At 40.9% G+C, this 20,960-nt stretch overlaps 1 protein-coding gene across 1 annotated transcript in view; it reads left to right on the top strand.

Moving 5' to 3' along the window:
• b4galt5 (UDP-Gal:betaGlcNAc beta 1,4- galactosyltransferase, polypeptide 5) overlaps positions 1–20,960 on the top strand; it is an 89,092-nt gene that overhangs the window by 47,737 nt on the left and 20,395 nt on the right. Inside the window, exons 2-4 of the mRNA XM_060937146.1 lie at positions 8,169–8,288; positions 12,773–12,886; positions 13,024–13,151. Of these exons, the coding sequence (XP_060793129.1) occupies positions 8,169–8,288; positions 12,773–12,886; positions 13,024–13,151 (362 nt within the window). The remainder of the gene's footprint in view (positions 1–8,168; positions 8,289–12,772; positions 12,887–13,023; positions 13,152–20,960) is intronic.

The raw sequence follows: 20,960 nt of genomic DNA, 5'->3' as shown, positions 1-20,960 counted from the left end.
TCCAAGAGAAACTGTTTTTTCCAGGCCCTGAGCCCACGCAATATATGGTCATCGTCCTCTGTTTTATCAGCACAGCCTTGCAGTTAGCTGAGGACACACACACACACACACACACACACACACACACACACACACACACACATTCCTGAAGGCTATAATGATGAGGCGTGGTCCATTCTGACAGTGACACTGTGTAGTTAGTGTTGGGAAGTGTCAGTGCTGGCAGTCTGTACAGTATAAACACGCCTAAACATGGTGAAAAATAGCTACTCTTCTTGATTACACTTGTTGAACAATGTTAAACAAAACACCTGTTTAGTCTTTTTAAAGCGGCAGTATGTTGTTTTTCAAGGTTCTTCTAGATGAGTAACAGTCATGTCAAGTCATAGACTGAAAAACCTTGATGCACAATATCAACACACTTATTAGATTTTTCAGATATTTCGCAAGATTAAACCATTTTATGGTTTGTTTTGTTTGTTTCTGACTTTTGGTCAGACCACCTACTTATCTTCATAGAGTGCTCCTTTTAGCAAGGCTGGTGGGTGGGGGGTGATCAGTTGATCAGTCAAATCATTTCATCAACATCACTAAAAAATATCTTGATACTCAATAGCAACAACAGCAGTATTTTTGTTTGTTTCATTTCTTTGATTAAGTTTTCTTACATAATTTCTGGACCAGAAATGAGCATTGGCCATGCATACATAGCTTCACAGAGCACTGCTTTAACAGGCTTGTAGGGGGCAGTTGAAGGGCAGGACTCGCCAGTCCTACTATTTTATTTGCAGATTTGAAATTAAAGGAGCGGTTTGTCATTTTTGGTGCCCTCTGCTGGTTGTAAAGTGTATAACTGGTGGACTCTCACTGACTCATCTTGCTCGCGCTCTCTCTCTCTCTCCCTCTCTCCCTCTTTCTCTGTTAAGATCTTTATTTATTTATTTATTTCATAACTCGATTAAATCAAACACCTGAGAAACACTTCTTAACTTTTACATTAAGGACAAAATATTAGGTCACTGTTTGTTTTGAGGAAAATGCAAACCAAAGCCTGAAATAATGAAACTAACCACAAATACACTGCATGGAAATATTATAGATCAGGTTTCTTGTAAATTGTGTAACCGTTTTAGGTCTAGGGACACTTTTAAAAATTACAGACCGCACCTTTAAGCCATTTGCAAAACCTGATGAAACCGAATAGCAGGTTAAAGGATAACGAAGCTCAGCCGTAGTTTCCAGTTAATATCTGTCTCTTTATTTTTGTTATTTTTGAGAGTCTGGATTTATTCTAAAAGGGCTGAACAGTTTTGTGTCCAGTTTAGTAATGCGCTGGTCATGTTGTGAAGTAAATTAAAATCAGTAAGTCATTTTAATCTTCTTTGCATCGTGGCCTCCATCCTGAGGCAGAGCAGTTGTGAAAGAAGCACGGCGTTCGTTCGTGACCGTAGTTGGAGCCTGGTGTACAGTTTTAGAGGGCGTGTGCAGAAGGAGAGCGCTGCTGTTCGTCCTTCATGATGCTGAAGTGAAGTGCACACGCAGCAAAGTGATCTAACACTGGAGATCACATGGGACGCGACTCACCCTTGTTCTTAACGCAGGTCACCAAGAGCTGAAAGCAACATTCCCAAATTCCTGTTTTCCCCAAAAAACCTGCTGTGTATGCAATGCAAGATGGTAAAGGGGCCGGATCATCCTTCCCAGAATCCATTTTGTTGCCGCTGTGTTTTGAAAGTTCATGACCGCGACTCTCTTAGCTCTCTGTTCAGCAAAACCTCCACGCATTCAGTGCTAGTGAGCCCTTCAAACCCCGTCCTGAGCTGTTTTTTTCATCTACGTTTATTACACTGAAGCTTTGAACACAATATGCTTTATCTTTTCTTTCTGTGAGACGGCTGAGGCCGGTTCTGGTCCATTACGCCGGAAAATCCATACAAAAACAGGACGGGTAGTTGAAATATCAATGCTTTGAGGAAAATACATTCAAGTTCATGTTACAGTTTAAGATTGATGGTGCAGACTGTTGCCAAATTATTGCAGAACGTGATTAGAATATCGCTAGCATTGAAAATGGCGACTCGTTACTTCCTGCAGAGGATTCTGGGAAGGATGAGGTTTAACGCAGTCAAAGGACTGTTCTGTTTAAGTGAAGCTGAATTTTATAAATAATAAAATATTTGGTAACTGTACACAGAAAAGGATTCGGTGTTCAAAGCAGTGAAGTGAATTGGATGTAAGAACGAGACGGTCAATGACGGCGTAGCTCACTCTGGCCCCGTCTAGTCCAGAAGGAACGATCTAAAGTGGGCCACCTTATGCAGGCTATATACACTATATACAAGCTATATATAGAAGCGATTATCCACCCTAGGAATACCAACCTATTTACCAGAAAGAATCCAAAACGGCGAGGAATTGACTGGGATTTTTGTTGAACTGCTCATTAAAGGAACAGTCCACCGTACTTCCATAATGAAATATGCTCTTATCTGAATTGAGACGAGCTGCTCCGTACCTCTCCGAGCTTTGCGCGACCTCCCAGTCAGTCAGACGCAGTCAGACGCGCTGTCACTCCTGTTAGCAATGTAGCTAGGCTCAGCATGGCCAATGGTATTTTTTGGGGCTGTAGTTAGATGCGACCAAACTCTTCCACGTTTTTCCTGTTTACATAGGTTTATATGAGCAGTGATATGAAACAAGTTCAGTTACACAAATTGAAACGTAGCGATTTTGTATGCTATGGAAAGTGCGCACTATAATGACAGGCGTACTAACACCTTCTGCACGCTTCGGCAGCTCATTGATACGGAGCTCAGATATCAATGCGCTGCCGAAGCGCGCAGAAGGTGTTAGTACGCCTGTCATTATAGTGCGCACTTTCCATAGCATAGAAAATCGCTACGTTTCAATTTGTGTAACTGAACTTGTTTCATATCACTGCTCATATAAACCTATGTAAACAGGAAAAACGTGGAAGAGTTTGGTCGCATCTAACTACAGCCCCAAAAAATACCATTGGCCATGCTGAGCCTAGCTACATTGCTAACAGGAGTGACAGCGCGTCTGACTGCGTCTGACTGACTGGGAGGTCCCGCAAAGCTTGGAGAGGTACGGAGCAGCTCGTCTCAATTCAGATAAGAGCATATTTCATTATGGAAGTACGGTGGACTGTTCCTTTAAGGCTTAATTAGTCCATTACTTCATTAATAATTGTAATTAAGCAAATCTGGGTAGTAGTTCTATGCACCCTAGGTTCCCCTACCTTCATGCCAGAAAGAATCAAAATCGGTGAAGAATTGAGGGAGAAGAAGCGATTTGTGTGGAAACTGCTTGTTAGGGATTGATTAATTACTCCATATCTTCATTATTAATTGTAATTATGCAAATTTGGATAGAAGCTATATGCACCCCAGGCAGATCTACCTTCCTGCCAAAAAGAATAAAAATCGGTGAAGAATTGAGAGAGAAGAAGCGATTTTCGTGAAATGTGGACGACGCCAGACAGACGACACATGATGGCATAAACTCATCAGCTGTCCGCCGGATGAGCTGCTAATAATAAAATAAAACGAGCTTTCCTTTCTTTAGTCGTGACTCACTGTGAAAGGGAGCATGTTTGTCTTGTGTAGCTTGTCAATCAAATTCTCTCTCTCTCTCTCTCTCTCTCTCTCTCTTTTGTGGTCGAGTCACAAAAAAGCAAAGTACACACCAGTCAAATGACACGCTCTTCTGAAAAATGTGTGTTAAACCCGTAGCATCACGGCGAATCCTGATTATTTATGATAGCAGTACACCACAGCGACGTGTACAGCAGTGTAATCAGGTTTTTTGGAAGGAATTTTTTTCTTTTATCTATCTATCTATCTATCTATCTATCTATCTATCTATCTATCTATCTGTTTAATATATTTAAAATGTTTTATATTTTGTTGTTTTTTTAAACATTTATTTATTGATTTAAATATATTTTAATTTTTTTACATTTAAATTTTTTTTCAACATTATTTTTATTTTTTGTCATCGTTTTATTATTATTATTATTATTATTATTATTATTATTATAATACCCCCGCTCTGAAGGAGGGGAGGTATACTGGTTTACCTCTGTCCATCCGTCTGTCCGTATCTCCATCCATCCAAAACACCCTTTCTTTCAGCAACCACAAATCCTAGCCACTTGGTACCAAACTTCAGCTTGGGGTTCTATACCGTGTTTACCGTTTTCAGGGCCCTGTACTACGAAGCGGGTTTTCTGGCTTACCAGGGTAACTTCAAGAGTAACTTGATCACGTGCAGCGTAACTTCCCAATTACTACGAAAGTTGGCTATGTTCAAACCGAGGTATGCTGCCATGGCAACTTACGCTGCATCTCAAACCTGCTCGTCTCAGGTTATGTTCTTGGTTAACCCGAGGTTTCCGATTAACCACACCCTTTTTAAACACCACCTCTCCACCCACATTTCCTCTAGAGACAATGCCAGCGTACCTGGATGACCCGTGCGATATCGGAGCGCAGATTAGAGATGGGATTTATGGCTCTTTGATGGGATCCTCATCTTTGTGATCCGTTCTTTGAAAAGAGCCGTTCAAAAGACTGCCTCATTTGGCTCTTTTTAAATATTTATTCAGTTTTAAGAAGACAGCGTCTAAAGAAGCCAGATCCCTCTGCTTAGACAGTGACATCAATATTTCTGGACATACCTTTTATATAAAGCAACCTAGACTTACATTATTGTAACCCCTAAACGCTCATAAATAACCATTAAAAAACAATGAGGGCTTCAATGAATGTCCATGCAGAACGGCTTTTCTGTAAAAAAAAAAAAGAACCCACTCAAGAACATAGTTATCAAGAACGCAAGAATATTTTATAGAAAAACACTTGTTTTACAAAAACATTTAAGTCTGAGATACAAAATAGATACAACTACAATAAATATAACACAAGAACTAGTTATCACACAAGAACATTTTAATAGAAAAAAACAAACTTTGTATATTAAAAATATTGAAATTGTAATAAAAATAGATACAACTAAACAGTCAGATAAATAGATAAAGTTATAACAAGAACACAAGATTATTTTAATAGGAAAAAACAAACTATTAATGCAAAAAACATTATTATTAGAAAAATGGATACAACTAGACAAACAGATAAATAAATAAAATACACAAAAATAGAACAAACAAAATGACGATAGAATAAATTAAATGAACGTCCGTGCAAAGTAGTTTTCCCACAATATTATCATTAATATCACACAACAACATTATAAACTATATACAAAACAATTTGAACTATTAGGCAAACAGATAAAACTTGAATAAATAAAAGGCAAATGAATGCTTGCTTGCACGCGCGCACACACCATTATGAATGATGTTTTTATATTTCATTTTCACCTGTTGCCAGGTGCGTTTGGCACTGCTGTTGCCTCTGAAATGTTCACAGGACCGACACCAACTTAGTCAAAGGGACTGAACAGTCAGTGCGTTTACATGCACATAGAGAAAATCGAATTTCTGCCGTTGCTCGACTGAAATCGAAGCTCTAAATGGCATGTAAACACCTTAGCTCGGCTGAAATTGAACCGAACTTGATTTCTCGCAATCGAGCTACACGACCTAGATTATGCGATTGTAGCCGAGCTACTTAGTGCAGGTAAACCCTATCGAGCTACGGAGTCGAGCCGCTTACTTCAGCACTGCCCCTTCCGGAAGTGACGAGTGACGAGACCACAAGCGGGAAAAACAACAGCCTCGGTCGGCATGACAACGAATCATGACAACGGCATGAATCTTTTCTTTTTGTGGCATTGTTTGCACTGTTAAAATTTAGCTCACTTACTGTATCACCAAATACATCTGTACAGCTGTTGCACAGCTGTGAATTGTGTACATAAACAAGTCATTGTATTTGTGTGTGTGTGTGTGTGTGTGTGTGTGTGTGTGTGTGTGTGTGTATATATGTCCAACATCTGAAGAATGTCAATAAAAACAAAACAATTGAACTTTTTGTGTGTTTATTAAGACATAAGTTAAATTGTAAGCAAAAAAAAATATATTTTTTTGTAAGCAAAAAATGGACTTTAGAAAAATATTATTGTGCAAAATAAGTTGTCTTACAAAACAGTGGTCTGCGCCGGACAGTTTGTAGCCATACAGTCTGTTAGAGCAAGCCTAACAGCTTGAGCACGGAACTGCTAGTGTTGCCAGATTGGGGGTTTTAAGTGCATTTTGGAGGATTTGAACATGTTTTGGGCTGGAATACGTCAGCAGTATCTGGCAACACTATAGCTCTTCTTCATGACGACAACCGGAAGTGTACCAACACGATGGGGCGTGTAGCACCACGTGTGGCTCGGGTGCACAATGCACCTTGCACAATAGCCCGATTTCACTTGGGCATGTAGGATTGGATTTCTCTGGCACCCCTGCTGGGACCCTTTGCTCGATTACCGACAGTAGCTCGATTTGGATGTGCATGTAAACGTACTGAGTCAGTCATCCTAATTCATGTGACTCTGTGCACAGATCAGCTTAAGTAGGCTACTCCATGAATTTACCATACCAAATTTTATTCAGGATTTTTCGGACATTAAACAAGCTATATATGACTGGGGCCACGTCGAAGGACCATTTTCTGTGACTTGTGATTGATCATGAAGCTTCTCTCATCCTATACTTCTGTTCTGGAACATGTAGAAGGGAGAATGTACTTGCGCATTTACCCGATCGGCAATTCGGTGCCAACATGCTTGCCGCTCCTTATTGGCAGCCGCTGTGTTAGATTTTGGTCTTAATGTTGTTTTGAACTCCTCGTAGCTTTGCATTATGACAGCGCATTCTTCCTCCGTGAAGTACGGCGACCGTGCCATTGTGAACAGTGGGGATTTGCGCTGATAACCTCCCCTTTAACGTGAACGCGCATTAACCCTGATTAGGTTAAACCAGGTTCAACAAATCAACTTCATAACTGGCGTCGTAGTACCGTTTAACCCCAAACAAGATAACCAGGTTTTGTCAACCCCAGTTTAGCGGGGGAACCCTGGGTTACTTCTGGGTAGGTTAACCTCCGTTCGTAGTACAGGGCCCAGGTCTGTCCCACATCGACTTCCTGTTTACCGACTGAATGTATTTACGAAACATATAGCGTGGATTTACAAAATTTTCATAACACTTTTCTCAGCAACTACAAATCATAACTGCTTGATATTTGGTGCCGAGCTTCAGCTTGGGGTTCTATAGCGTATTTACCGTTTTCAGGTCTGTCCCATATCGACTTCCTGTTTACCGACTGAATGTATTTACGAAACATATAGGGTGGATTTTGACACCATTTCAAGAAGCAAAATACTATTTCAGAATCACAGTTTACCAGGATGCTGTTTGAAATCTCTGGAGAGAGACACTGCTCTTTACTTACTCGCTTCAGGGTTCATTATTTGTTAAAGTCAACGTTCATAATAAGTGTCCTATTCTTTCGATCGCTTATAGAGTGGGGGGGGGGGGGGACGTACTGTAAGTGAGCAGGAGCTCACAGTTCATCTTGTTCCTAATATTTATTAGAATGTCTTACTAACTATTTACTTAAGTGTAGTTTTTAATGATGTGTATTTTATTATTATGTATATGTATATACCCTGCAATGACCTGGCGACTTGTCCAGGGTGAACCCCGCCTCTCGCCCATAGTCAGCTGCGACCCTGCACAGGATAAGCGGCTAGAGATAATGGATGGATGGATATGTGTGTGTGTGTGTGTGTGTGTGTGTGTGTGTGTGTGTGTGTGTGTGTGTATAAATATATAACGTAGATCTTCTGAATAAAGAAATGTAATGCATTTGTGTAACGTTTCTGGAAGGAGTCTCCAGCGTCGGTGCTTTGTAACAGTCAGAAGTGAATCTGGAGCTGTTCTTAAGGACAGAGGAGTGCACGCTTTTGTGGTTCCTCGGGAACGTGAAAAGCAGAGAGAGTTAATAAAATGGAACGATATTAAACGTAACAATAAAAGGATAAAAAGTACACGTTATTGTTTTGCAAATAAAAAAAATTGTAATCATCGGCAAAGTGTTGTGGTTCAGTGTAAGAGGAATAAAACACGACAGGAAAAATTAAAGGACGCTTTAATTAAAGGACACTGTTTTGTTTTTCTCTCTTTTTAGTGAACGAGTATCTGTTCATGGTCCAGGCTCGGGGAATGCAAATCCGTGAGAATGTGAAAAATATTGGAGCTCAGGTTCTGGAGCAGGTGGTGAGAACTGCCTACAGCGTCAATGGAACAGGTACGGGCATCACTCATAATCATCTGCAGACAAAATGAAAAGAAATAAATCATAAATTCCCTCTTGACAGCAGGTAGGAGGGGAGATAAGTGATGGAGGGAACAGGATAACGCTGACCGCTCGGTTACTGCTCACAGACTTATAAACGCGACTCATTTTCACACTTATTTCTCTAATCTCGTCACTCTGGAGGTAAAAATGACTCCGGGTCGTTTCAGAAACATCTTTTCTCTTTAGTAGGGATCTCAGGTGGAAATTCAAATTCAGTCCAAATTGCTTGAAACTGCTGTCATTGAATTCAGAATTGAATGCTACAACCCCGATTCCAAAAAAGTTGGGACAAAGTACAAACTGTAAATAAAAACGGAATGCAATGATGTGGAAGTTTCAAAATTCCATATTTTATTCAGAATAGAACATAGATGAAATATCAAATGTTTAAACTGAGAAAATGTATCATTTAAAGAGAAAAATTAGGTGATTTTAAATTTCATGACAACAACACATCTCAAAAAAGTTGGGACAAGGCCATGTTTCCCACTGTGAGACATCCCCTTTTCTCTTTACAACAGTCTGTAAACGTCTGGGGACTGAGGAGACAAGTTGCTCAAGTTTAGGGAGAGGAATGTTAACCCATTCTTGTCTAATGTAGGATTCTAGTTGCTCAACTGTCTTAGGTCTTTTTTGTCGTATCTTCCGTTTTATGATGCGCCAAATGTTTTCTATGGGTGAAAGATCTGGACTGCAGGCTGGCCAGTTCAGTACCCGGACCCTTCTTCTACGCAGCCATGATGCTGTAATTGATGCAGTATGTGGTTTGGCATTGTCATGTTGGAAAACGCAAGGTCTTCCCTGAAAGAGACGTCGTCTGGATGGGAGCATATGTTGCTCTAGAACCTGGATATACCTTTCAGCATTGATGGTGTCTTTCCAGATGTGTAAGCTGCCCATGCCACACGCACTAATGCAACCCCATACCATCAGAGATGCAGGCTTCTGAACTGAGCGCTGATAACAACTTGGGTCGTCCTTCTCCTCTTTAGTCCGAATGACACGGCGTCCCTGATTTCCATAAAGAACTTCACATTTTGATTCGTCTGACCACAGAACAGTTTTCCACTTTGCCACAGTCCATTTTAAATGAGCCTTGGCCCAGAGAAGACGTCTGCGCTTCTGGATCGTGTTTAGATACGGCTTCTTCTTTGAACTATAGAGTTTTAGCTGGCACCGGCGGATGGCACGGTGAATTGTGTTCACAGATAATGTTCTCTGGAAATATTCCTGAGCCCATTTTGTGATTTCCAATACAGAAGCATGCCTGTATGTGATGCAGTGCCGTCTAAGGACCCGAAGATCACGGGCACCCAGTATGGTTTTCCGGCCTTGACCCTTACGCACAGAGATTCTTCCAGATTCTCTGAATCTTTTGATGATATTATGCACTGTAGATGATGATATGTTCAAACTCTTTGCAATTTTACACTGTCGAACTCCTTTCTGATATTGCTCCACTATTTGTTGGCGCAGAATTAGGGGGATTGGTGATCCTCTTCCCATCTTTACTTCTGAGAGCCGCTGCCACTCCAAGATGCTCTTTTTATACCCAGTCATGTTAATGACCTATTGCCAATTGACCTAATGAGTTGCAATTTGCTCCTCCAGCTGTTCCTTTTTTGTACCTTTAACTTTTCCAGCCTCTTATTGACCCTGTCCCAACTTTTTTGAGATGTGTTGCTGTCATGAAATTTCAAACGAGCCAATATTTGGCATGAAATTTCAAAATGTCTCACTTTCGACATTTGATATGTTGTCTATGTTCTATTGTGAATACAATATCAGTTTTTGAGATTTGTAAATTATTGCATTCCGTTTTTATTTACAATTTGTACTTTGTCCCAACTTTTTTGGAATCGGGGTTGTAAATAACACACTTTTTACAGAATTAAAATATGTTTATCTGTTTTTGAGATATTACAAATCAAAGATTAAAGAAACAGCGTAATTTTTAGAAAAGTGCTGTAATATTCTGTATGTGTCATGCTCCGCCCCGGACATCCACTCCGGAGATTACGGCTCTCTCACGCCAGTGCCGATCCGGGACGGGAATTCCACCTCACCTGTATTCACTTCCTGGTTTTCACCGCTGCCTATAAATACGCCGTTCTCAGACTCTGACTTCTCCAGAACGTCTCGTTCGCTACTCTAGCCGTTTCTGTGCCTTTTTGCGGCTTGTGGTTTTCGTGCTAGCTGTTTTTCTGGTTTTTTTCGCACTAAGGTTTTTGCCCTTACCTGTCTCGTGTTTTTGTCAAGTTTTTTGTCTTTTTTTTTCCTGGACTATTTTTGCCATTTGTTTTTTGTCGTGTTTGTTTACCTTTTTGCCACGCCTTTTTTCCCTGTATTAAATCATCTTATTTATTGGATAACTGTCTGTGTTCTGCTTTTGGATCCTATCTCACCACACCTCCACCACCCCTAACAGTATGAGGATCACATGGGCCTCATTAACCAATGAGATCAAATGTTTTTTCTTCATAACTTTTTTTTTCAAGATATTTTCATGGAAATTGGCAGGAACATGGAGGGTTGTAAACCGAATACAAAGTTTGAAAAATTAGTAAAAACCTATTATGCTAATTAGGTAAAAATGTTAAACCGGTACACTCTCTTCTTCAAAGTTTCACCAAATGGCTTTATTTGTGCAATATAAAGCTGATCTTAACTCTCATTTATACATCACGAAGGCAAAATCCATGTTAATTGTCAAATCTGCATAAATAAGCACTGAATGTCTCACATCTGCCATTCTCTATCAAAATAAAAAAGTAAAAAAAGATTATTTCTAATCCCCTCTTTGTGCTCTGTAGGCCTTTGTATTTCTCAGTAGGGCCGACTGGTGTTTATATGAAAGAATATAAATGATTATTTTCATTCATATTCAGGATCTCAATGTTTTTCATCAAAACAACTCCGTTATATTCTAAAATAGTTATTTTTTTACGTGAATCAGTTTGATTTGAAAAAATAAGTAGGTAAAGCTCTGAAAACTCACTTCAAAGTCTCCCGTGAATCGCAACATCAAAACTAGCAGACGGAAAATGTAGCTGATGTAGTTCCTTCATCAGAAACAGTGAGAGCGAGAGAACATCCCTATAAAAGTGATCTGATTGATATTGATGAGTAATCCAGTGGGAAACTGATCAGGAGAGAGAGAGAGAGAGAGAGAGCCTGAAATCTTTCCCGTGACTCAAAAAGAAAAGCACCAGGAGTTTCCCGACGTCCCGCGAGCAGAGTTTTTACTCTGTTGTACCGACTTCAACCCGCCGTTACTCCCAAAGCACTGAACAGATCTTAACCAGATACATTTCTGTGGAAAGCAGAGATTATAAGATTTTTAATGACCGTATTCAAGATAGAAAATATTCAAGAGTTAAGCAATGACAGATTTGGAAACTTAGTTGAGTGTCTGCATGGACAGTTTTCACCCCACGGCCAGCGAGAGTCTGATACGCCTATTTTGTAACCATGACCGCTACAGCCAGGATCTCGTTAGAGCTGTTACAGAATAATGATGATTTTTAAATTGGAAAAGAGGTTTACAGAAGAATCCTAATTACCAAAATGTCCTAAAAATGTGTTCTAGTTTTAGGATAAACCGCGAGCACGATGTTTTCTTGGCTGTTAGACAACTTTAGCTTGTTTATTAACATCAAAGAGCAGAATCATGGGCGGCACGGTGGTGTAGTGGTTAGCGCTGTCGCCTCACAGCAAGAAGGTCCGGGTTCGAGCCCCGTGGCCGGCGAGGGCCTTTCTGTGCGGAGTTTGCATGTTCTCCCCGTGTCCGCGTGGGTTTCCTCCGGGTGCTCCGGTTTCCCCCACAGTCCAAAGACATGCAGGTTAGGTTAACTGGTGACTCTAAATTGACCGTAGGTGTGAATGTGAGTGTGAATGGTTGTCTGTGTCTATGTGTCAGCCCTGTGATGACCTGGCGACTTGTCCAGGGTGTACCCCGCCTTTCACCCGTAGTCAGCTGGGATAGGATCCAGCTCGCCTGCGACCCTGTAGAACAGGATAAAGCGGCTACAGATAATGAGATGAGATGAGCAGAATCGTAAAATGCGATAAAACCAAGTAAACACTTCGGAGCCTATTCAGAGTCGGTCACTTAAGTCCAAACCTTACATCAATATTTCCATGGGGAATGTTTCCTCATATTCAGAGTCGAGTTACGCAGCTGCTTAAGTTGATCTTTATAAAATTGTCTGCGTGTAGTTCACATCTCTAAGGTTTCTTTAGTACAAGCATCCAAGACAGTTTTTTTTTCTTCAATAAAGTCTAAACACAAACACCCACCTTTAAATGGGAAAAAATAATCAGGGATAGAAAATAAGGACTGAAGAAGAAAACAGCATTTTTCCCCTTATTTTTGTTTTTAATTTTCCTTTTTCTCTCTGTCTTTTTTTCTCCCTCCCTCCCTCCCTCTGTAGACTACCAGTACGACTTTAACTTGAGTGAAACAGCTGCCCCGCCCACTCCATACCTGCCCATGGGGTTCACTTACCTGCCCACTGACATCTGCCCTGAGAAACTGCCCACTATGAGTACGTTCCTCTTCACACTGCACTTCATTTTATCTTACAATATTTGAGCACCATGTGGTATATTCTTAGTATGTTATTAATGCAATCTCTCTCTCTCTCTCTCTCTCTCTCTCTCTCTCTCTCTCTCTATTACTCAGAGGGCAGGGTGAAGGTGAATATGAGTGAGATTGCACTCAAGACAGTGGAGAAAAATCTACTGAAAACTGACCCCACCATCCACCTCGGAGGCCACTGGAAACCCCACGACTGCATCCCACGCTGGAAAGTATGTTCAAATCTCATCCCTCTCTCTCTTTATCTATCTCTCTTCTTCTCTCTCTGCCATTCAACCATTCAATCCCTTCATCCACACACCAGTCCTTTTGCAGTTTCCTTCTCCTTCCACTCAATCCACCCATCCATCCTTGCACTAGCATTATATACATCCATTCATCCATCTCACCATCTTTGTACCCATCAAACGCTCTTTCTCAATCCATCCAACCATCGTCTTTGATTTCCATCAAGCCAACAGTATGAACACATCCCATCCATCCACCCACACGTCAGTCAGTCAGTCTATCCCTCCATCTATCCACTCATCATCCATCTACCATGACTGGCTTCACATCATCTTATCCATTCATCTGTTCATTCATCTATCTGTCTTCATTCCTCTTTCCACCATCAACCTTTATGCTTTTTTCTGTTATCACATCCCTCCCTTCCTCTATCCATCCATCTATATGAGCATAGCTTTGCATTAAACGCATACACTTCTTAGCTTTCTAATCGAACTTCATCTCTCTCCACCAGTCAGCCCTTACGTTCTTTCTCTTTTATCACATTTATTCATGCAATTCAGTTTTATTTGTGTAGTGCTTTTAATAATGAACATTGTCACAAAGCAGCTATACAGAAATATTTAAGTTTTGGATATGAATTTGACAAATATGTACGTATAAATTTATCCCTACTGAGCAAGCTAAAAGGTGATGGTGGCAAGGAAAAGCTCCATGAGACAACATGAGGAAGAAACCTTGAGAGGAATCAGACTCAAAAGGGAACCCATCCTCATCTGGGTGACACCGCATAGTGTGATTGTAAATAACTCACTTCTATAACTGTGTGCTATCTGGTCAAAAAGTGTAGTCTTGTACCCAGGACATTTTTAACATGATGTCTAAGCTGAAGTTATCATCTGTTCACTGATGGAGACTTAAGGAAGTAGGGCATCAAGATGCATCAGGCAGGTCCGGAGAGCAGAAGGGGTCACTGTTATCTCAGGAGTCAACAAACCTGAGTGAACATGTGAGAATGGGGGACAACAGCATCCAAACATCCCAGTTTACCAAACACTCTGCCTGAGGACCCTCCAGATCTACTCCTTTACCTCATAAAAACTATTAACACAAGGACTTCCGGGAACATGGCGGAGTGAGTAGCAGCAATTTGCCCAGATCTCCCAAGTCGGTTAAAATAAACCCACAAATAAACGTAACTCGACAGATGAAAACAAGGTATGAGAGGAAGAGAAAAGAGAAGAAGCCAGAGAATCAACAAGAAATTAAGCAATCGTTCTGAACAACCCGAAATGGAAGAACTCTCCGAACACGAAGCTAGCGCTAGCGAACACGGGATGGAAGACGCAGGCCGGGCCGGGCTCGCCATAATCAGAAGTGACATAAGAGAGCTTAAACAAGAGCTACGACACGAGTTTAGCACACTCAAAGACGAACTGAAAAGAGAAGAAGTGAAGGAAGAAATCAGCAACTTCCGACAAGAAATTGAACGTAAGCTCACTGAGAACAACAGCGAACTGCAGACACAAAAGATGAACATCACAGAAGCCCAGACGCGCATAGCGGAGCTGGAAGAGTGGCAGGCGGACGCGAACGACACACTGACGCAGATGCGGGAGCAGGCAGGTCGGATGCAAGAAAAGATAACGGACCTCGAAAGCAGATCAAGGAGAAACAATATTCATGTCTTCGGCATCCCGGAGGGGACGGAAGGGAGCTCCGCTGCCAAATACTTGGAACAACTACTAGGCACCGAACTCCAGCTGCCAGAAGGAACTAATCTCCAGATCCAAAGAGCACACAGAGCCCTCGCCCAAAAACCGGGACAGGGAGCTGTTCCCAGGTCAATTATAGTCAACTTTCTACAGTTTGAGATGAAGGAAATGATTTTAAAGAAAGCGTGGCAGAAGAAAATACAGGTGGGCGGTAAACAAGTTTTCTTTGACCATGACTACCCTACTGAAATCGTCCAGAAACGGAAGACATATGTGGGCATCAAAAAAGTGTTAAAAGAAAAGGGAATTTGTTTCCAGACGCCGCTCACAAAAATACGAATTCACTGGAATGACGGTGCGAAGGTGTACGGGAGCGCCAGAGAAGCTGCACGCGACATGGAGGAAAGGGGCTACACCGTGGACATGCCAGCGGAGGACACCGGAGCTGTGATGCGAGGAGCCGCGGGATGGCAGCGAGTGACAGGGAAAGAACGGAACCGAGATACAGCGAACCGAGCGAGAGGAAAACTACAAAACTATCAGTGGAAACCGTAACGAATGTTTTGCTTAAGAAAAGAGGTAACACCGAGGGTCAGAGAGAATACAGGTATGGACAAAGACAAGTACTAAGATAGGACAGAGGAAAAGACATGAGGAAAACCCTTAATCACAGCAAACATTATTTGAATATATCTCTGCACATTGAATGGGACTTTGTCCACAGTGTGGGCTGAAATGACTGATTCAAAGATTTATTTAATCTGAGTTAAGAACCGACTGGGAGAGATCAGGTCATTTTAAGTTGGACTTGTCTAGACACTAGGGACACCACAAGTTGGGTTAGCTCTGGGCCTAGGAAGGGGCCCTCTCCTAGAGATGGGGATTTCCTCTTCACCCACCAGCGGGGACTTGGGGAGGGAGGAATATCCCCCCCACCTCTGGAAGTTCTCTTGTTTCTTGTTTTTTGTTTCATGTTATGTTAAATGTTCAGAGAATTTAGTTCAGAGTTGTCTGGGAGCACATTTTCTGAGAATGACAAAACAGAATGATGGCTAATATTGTCAAATTCATGTCGCTGAACGTTAATGGTCTAAATACGCCAATGAAAAGAGAAAGGGTTATGACGAAACTGAAGAAAGAAAAAGCACAGATCATATTCCTGCAAGAGACCCATTTATCCCAGGCAGAGCATGATAAATTAACCCTTTGATGGAAAACATATGCCCACCCCTTCTAATGCACAACATGGGTCAGAAATGACCTGCGTTCATTTTCCAGGTTATTTCATGCTGACTGAGTTTTTCTTTGCTCTATCTTTTGAAATCAATTTATTTTATGATTGAATATTCCAAGTATTCTTTAAATATCTTGTTTTTAATTACCACAAATCATTAATTTAATTTTTTCTTTCCTACTTTATGAACAAAAATACTTTTTATATTACTACACATGGGTCATCCAAGTGTGATTTAAAATTAAATGTCTTAATACTATAATAATAATTTGTTTCAAGTAATTACTTTAGCACTGAATGGGGCCAGTTATTTATTTATTAACTATGTCGTTAGCTAAGCCAACTACAATAAAATTAGCTAACTAAAGTAGAATATGTCGACAGCTCGGTAGCTAATAGTAACTTTCTGACAAGTAATCTACTCACTCTCAAGGGAACCTAAACATCATCAGTTTTTTTCTAAGGTAATGTTAGAACAATTGAAAAACATTACTTGCATGTATGAGATGGGCAAAGGGCGCCGTGCTGAGCTGTGAAATGTCCGACACAAGCACAATTCACAGTTCCCACCAAACGCTGGAGTAAATGCATGCAGGTCGGTTCTGACCCATGTGTGTAAACTTGATGTAGAATTACAAAAGCTGTGCTTGTTCATAACTTAAGAAAGGAAAAATAAAAACGATGATTTGTGCTAAACAAAAACAAGATATTTACTGCATATTTGGAAAAGTAAATGACAAAATGAATTTATTTCAAAAGTAGATCATAGAAACACTCAGCCATACATGAAATAACCTGGAAAATGAATGCAGGTCGTTTTTGACCCATGTTGTGCATTAGAAGGGTAGTGATACAAAAAGGGTTTTTATTCAAAAAGTAAGAAAGGAAAAAATAAAATAAGGATGTATGACGATCAAAAACAAGTTAATTGAGGAATACCTTGAATACTGAATGATGGAATTAATTTATTGCAAAGATATAGAAGATAAAAACTCAGCCGGGTCACTTTTGACCCATGTTTTGCATCAAAGGGTTAAAAAGATACGGCTATAGGAACTTATATTACAGTGCATACGGTATAAAGAGGGACACAGAAGGAGAGTTGTAACATTAATATCAAACACAATTCAATTTGACTGTGAAAAGGAACTCAAAGATAGAGAAGGAAGATACAGCACAGTAAAGGGGAGGATAGAAAACCAACCAGTGACATTGATAAATATATATGCACCCCCAGAGAGTGATAAAAATTTCTTCAAATCCCTGTTCGATGTCATAGCTGTAGAAACGGAGGGAATCTTAATATGTGGGGGAGACATGAATGTTGTGATGAAACATAATATGGACACAACGAGTCTTAAAAGAACTAAAATGCAGTTATCGAGATTCATAAACGTATCACTGGAAGAGATGGGGATGGTGGATATATGGAGAAACCTACACCCTTTGGATAAGGATTATACACATTACTCAGCTGCTCATAAAACTCATTCAAGGATTGATTATTTCTCTGTGAACCAGAGCGATAGCTTCAGAGTGAAAGAATGTGAGATCGGTGGGGCAGATGTGTCCGACCATAATCCCCTCGACTTACAAATTAATATAAATAACAGAGAAAGACGCACAGTGTGGAGACTCAATGTAGGAATATTAAATAATGAACAAAGAAAAGAAAAGATAAGAACAGAAATAAAAAGATACATAGAGGAAAACGATAATGGAGAGGTGGACCCGACAATAATCTGGGATGCCATGAAGGCTGTTATTACGGGAAAATTGATAGCTGAAACTGCCTATGTAAAAAGAGTTAAATTGGAGTCATATAAAAAATATATAGAAAAGTTAAGGGAATTGGAACAGAAACGTCAGAACACAAAGGATTCAAAGGTTTATCAACAAATTAGGACAATGAAAACGAAGATAAATGACTTATTATCAGATGAAGTTGAAAAAAAGAGCAAGTTCTTGAAACAGAACTATTATGAAACAGGCCCGACGGCCACTAAACTGTTAGCGAAACGAATACGAAAACAACAAGTAATAAATAATATATGTAAAATCAGAGACCCCCATACCGTACAGGGGACTTAACCCACAACCCAGAAGATATAGAGAACATATTTCAACGATATTATAAGGAATTATACCGTACACACAGCCTGAATCTGCAGATGAAGAAGAAATGAGAGTATTTCTAAATTCACTGGACCTTCCATCAATCGGTAATATACAAAATGACGTTAACGGCCGATATTACAATAGAAGAGGTGAGTGACGCAATAAGTACGTTAAAAAACAATAAATCTCCAGGTAGCGATGGATACCCAGCAGAGTGGTACAAAATATTTAAAGAAGAGTTAGCACCATTACTCCTGGCCACTTTTAATTGGACACTTAAAAAATAATAAAATGCCACCATCGTGGACCGAGGCAATAATTACAGTCATTCACAAACAAGGGAAAGATAAAGAGAACTGTGAGAATTATAGAGCTCTCTCATTACTAAACGCAGATTATAAAATACATACAACAATCATCTCAAAACGATTGAACTCATTCATAACAGAAATTATAGAGGAAGACCAAACAGGGTTTATAAAAGGGCGACAAACGCAGGATAACGTCAGAAGAACCTTGCATGTTATAGCTCAAGCTCAACATAAAAAACAAAGCACTATATTAGTAAGCATAGACGCTGAGAAAGCATTCGACTGTGTAAATTGGAGAGACTTGTATCAAGTGTTAGAACGATTGGGATTTAATAGTAAATCAGTACAATGTATAACGACTCTATACCAACTGCCCACCGCTAGAATCAAGATAAATGGAAATCTGACTAACCAAATTAATTTACAGAGGTCAACCAGACAGGGATGTTGCCTGTCACCCACTTTATTCGCCCTTTTCGTGGAACCGCTGGCACAGGCAGTCCGCCAGAACACAGAACTAGTGGGAGTTATGGTAAATGGAACAGAACATAAAATAGGACTTTTTGCTGACGACGTCATCACCTTCTTAGAGCAACCAACTAAATCACTCCCAGTACTGATGAAACTTTTAGAAACCTATAGACGCCTCTCGGGATATAAAATTAATATCTCAAAAACGCTTAACTGGGCGGCACGGTGGTGTAGTGGTTAGCGCTGTCGCCTCACAGCAAGAAGGTCCTGGGTTCGAGCCCCGGGGCCGGCGAGGGCCTTTCTGTGTGGAGTTTGCATGTTCTCCCCGTGTCCGCGTGGGTTTCCTCCGGGTGCTCCGGTTTCCCCCACAGTCCAAAGACATGCAGGTTAGGTTAACTGGTGACTCTAAATTGAGCGTAGGTGTGAATGTGAGTGTGAATGGTTGTCTGTGTCTATGTGTCAGCCCTGTGATGACCTGGCGACTTGTCCAGGGTGTACCCCGCCTTTCGCCCGTAGTCAGCTGGGATAGGCTCCAGCTTGCCTGCGACCCTGTAGAAGGATAAAGCGGCTAGAGATAATGAGATGAGATGAGAAAAACGCTTAACTACACGCCACCGAGAGAGATCCAGGAATCTTTTGATCTTAACTAGAGTTTAAAGAAAATTAAATATCTGGGGGTCTCCATTACTAAAGGATTATCAAAACTATATAAAGAAAACTACGACAAAATAACACAAGAGATACAAAAAGATATTCAAAAATGGTCCACTCTGACACTAGATCTCAGTTCGAGGATTGAAATAATTAAAATTAATGTACTACCCAAGCTTCTTTATCTGTTTCATTCTTTACCTATAGAGATCCTGCAAACCCAATTTGAGACCTGGGACAGGATGATATCGAGGTTTATACTGTATGGGCAGGCAAGAAACCCAGAATTAAGTATGGGACTCTCCAGCTACCATGCCCTCGTCTCAGGTCCCACTCGGAAGAGGCCCTCCTCTGAAGGTGGTCTATACAGGGGACAAGCGGTGATGATGTGGTTGGCAGTCTGCTCAGGCTCCCTGCACTCACATGCTGCACTGTCTGTTAGGCCCCACTTCTTCATAGAGGCTTTGAAGCAGCCAACCCCGGTGCGTAGGCGATTCAGGAGAGTCCATTGCCGGCGAGGTAGGTCTTCTCCTTCAGCGCCATCTCCAGGATCCTGGATGTAGTGGTGTATACATGTCTGACCTGCCGACTCCCGTTCCTGCTTCCATGCTGCCGCCAGCCAGGCTTTAGTTGACAGGTCCTCCGGGATAGAAGTGAGCATCTCTTGGGCCGCCAAGTTGTATGGGTGGTGGGACTTGAGTCTGCTTGGAGGTGTTGCCATGGTTGTGGTGTTATGAAGGAGGTGCCAATCATATTCCTGGGCTTTCCTTGCCAGGGCCCTTCCTTGACCCAAGGTCAAGAGTAAACATCTGAATGTAAACTTACCATGTTGGAGAGAATGTGGAATATTAAATGCAGACCATGCACATGTATTTTGGAAATGCCATGAGATACAGATGTTTTGGAGAACCATACATGTAACTCTGCAAGAGATACTGGGGTATGGCATTCCCATGAGCTGCACGGTACTCTATCTGTGTAATTTCACAGAGGGCAATGTACACGCAGGAGATAAGTACCTTACAAAAATACTGTTAATAGCTAGTAAAAAGGTGATAACAAGGAAATGGGGCAAAGTAGATCTTCCGACCAGGGAACAATGGATAGAAATAATAGAGGAAATCTATACAATGGAAACACTGACACACCATCTGAGATTGCAAGAAACACAGCTAGAAGACAAGTGGCTGAAGTGGACTAATTGGAGGACCTTGGATAACGACAGATAAATGAAAAGACAATGGATATAGAGGACGAAACTGCGAGAATTGATGGATAAAGAAGAATGTAGCT

Source organism: Neoarius graeffei, chromosome 13 (assembly GCF_027579695.1).
Source record: "Neoarius graeffei isolate fNeoGra1 chromosome 13, fNeoGra1.pri, whole genome shotgun sequence".
Lineage (NCBI taxonomy): Eukaryota > Metazoa > Chordata > Actinopteri > Siluriformes > Ariidae > Neoarius > Neoarius graeffei.
This window is presented reverse-complemented; position numbering and strand designations above follow the sequence as displayed.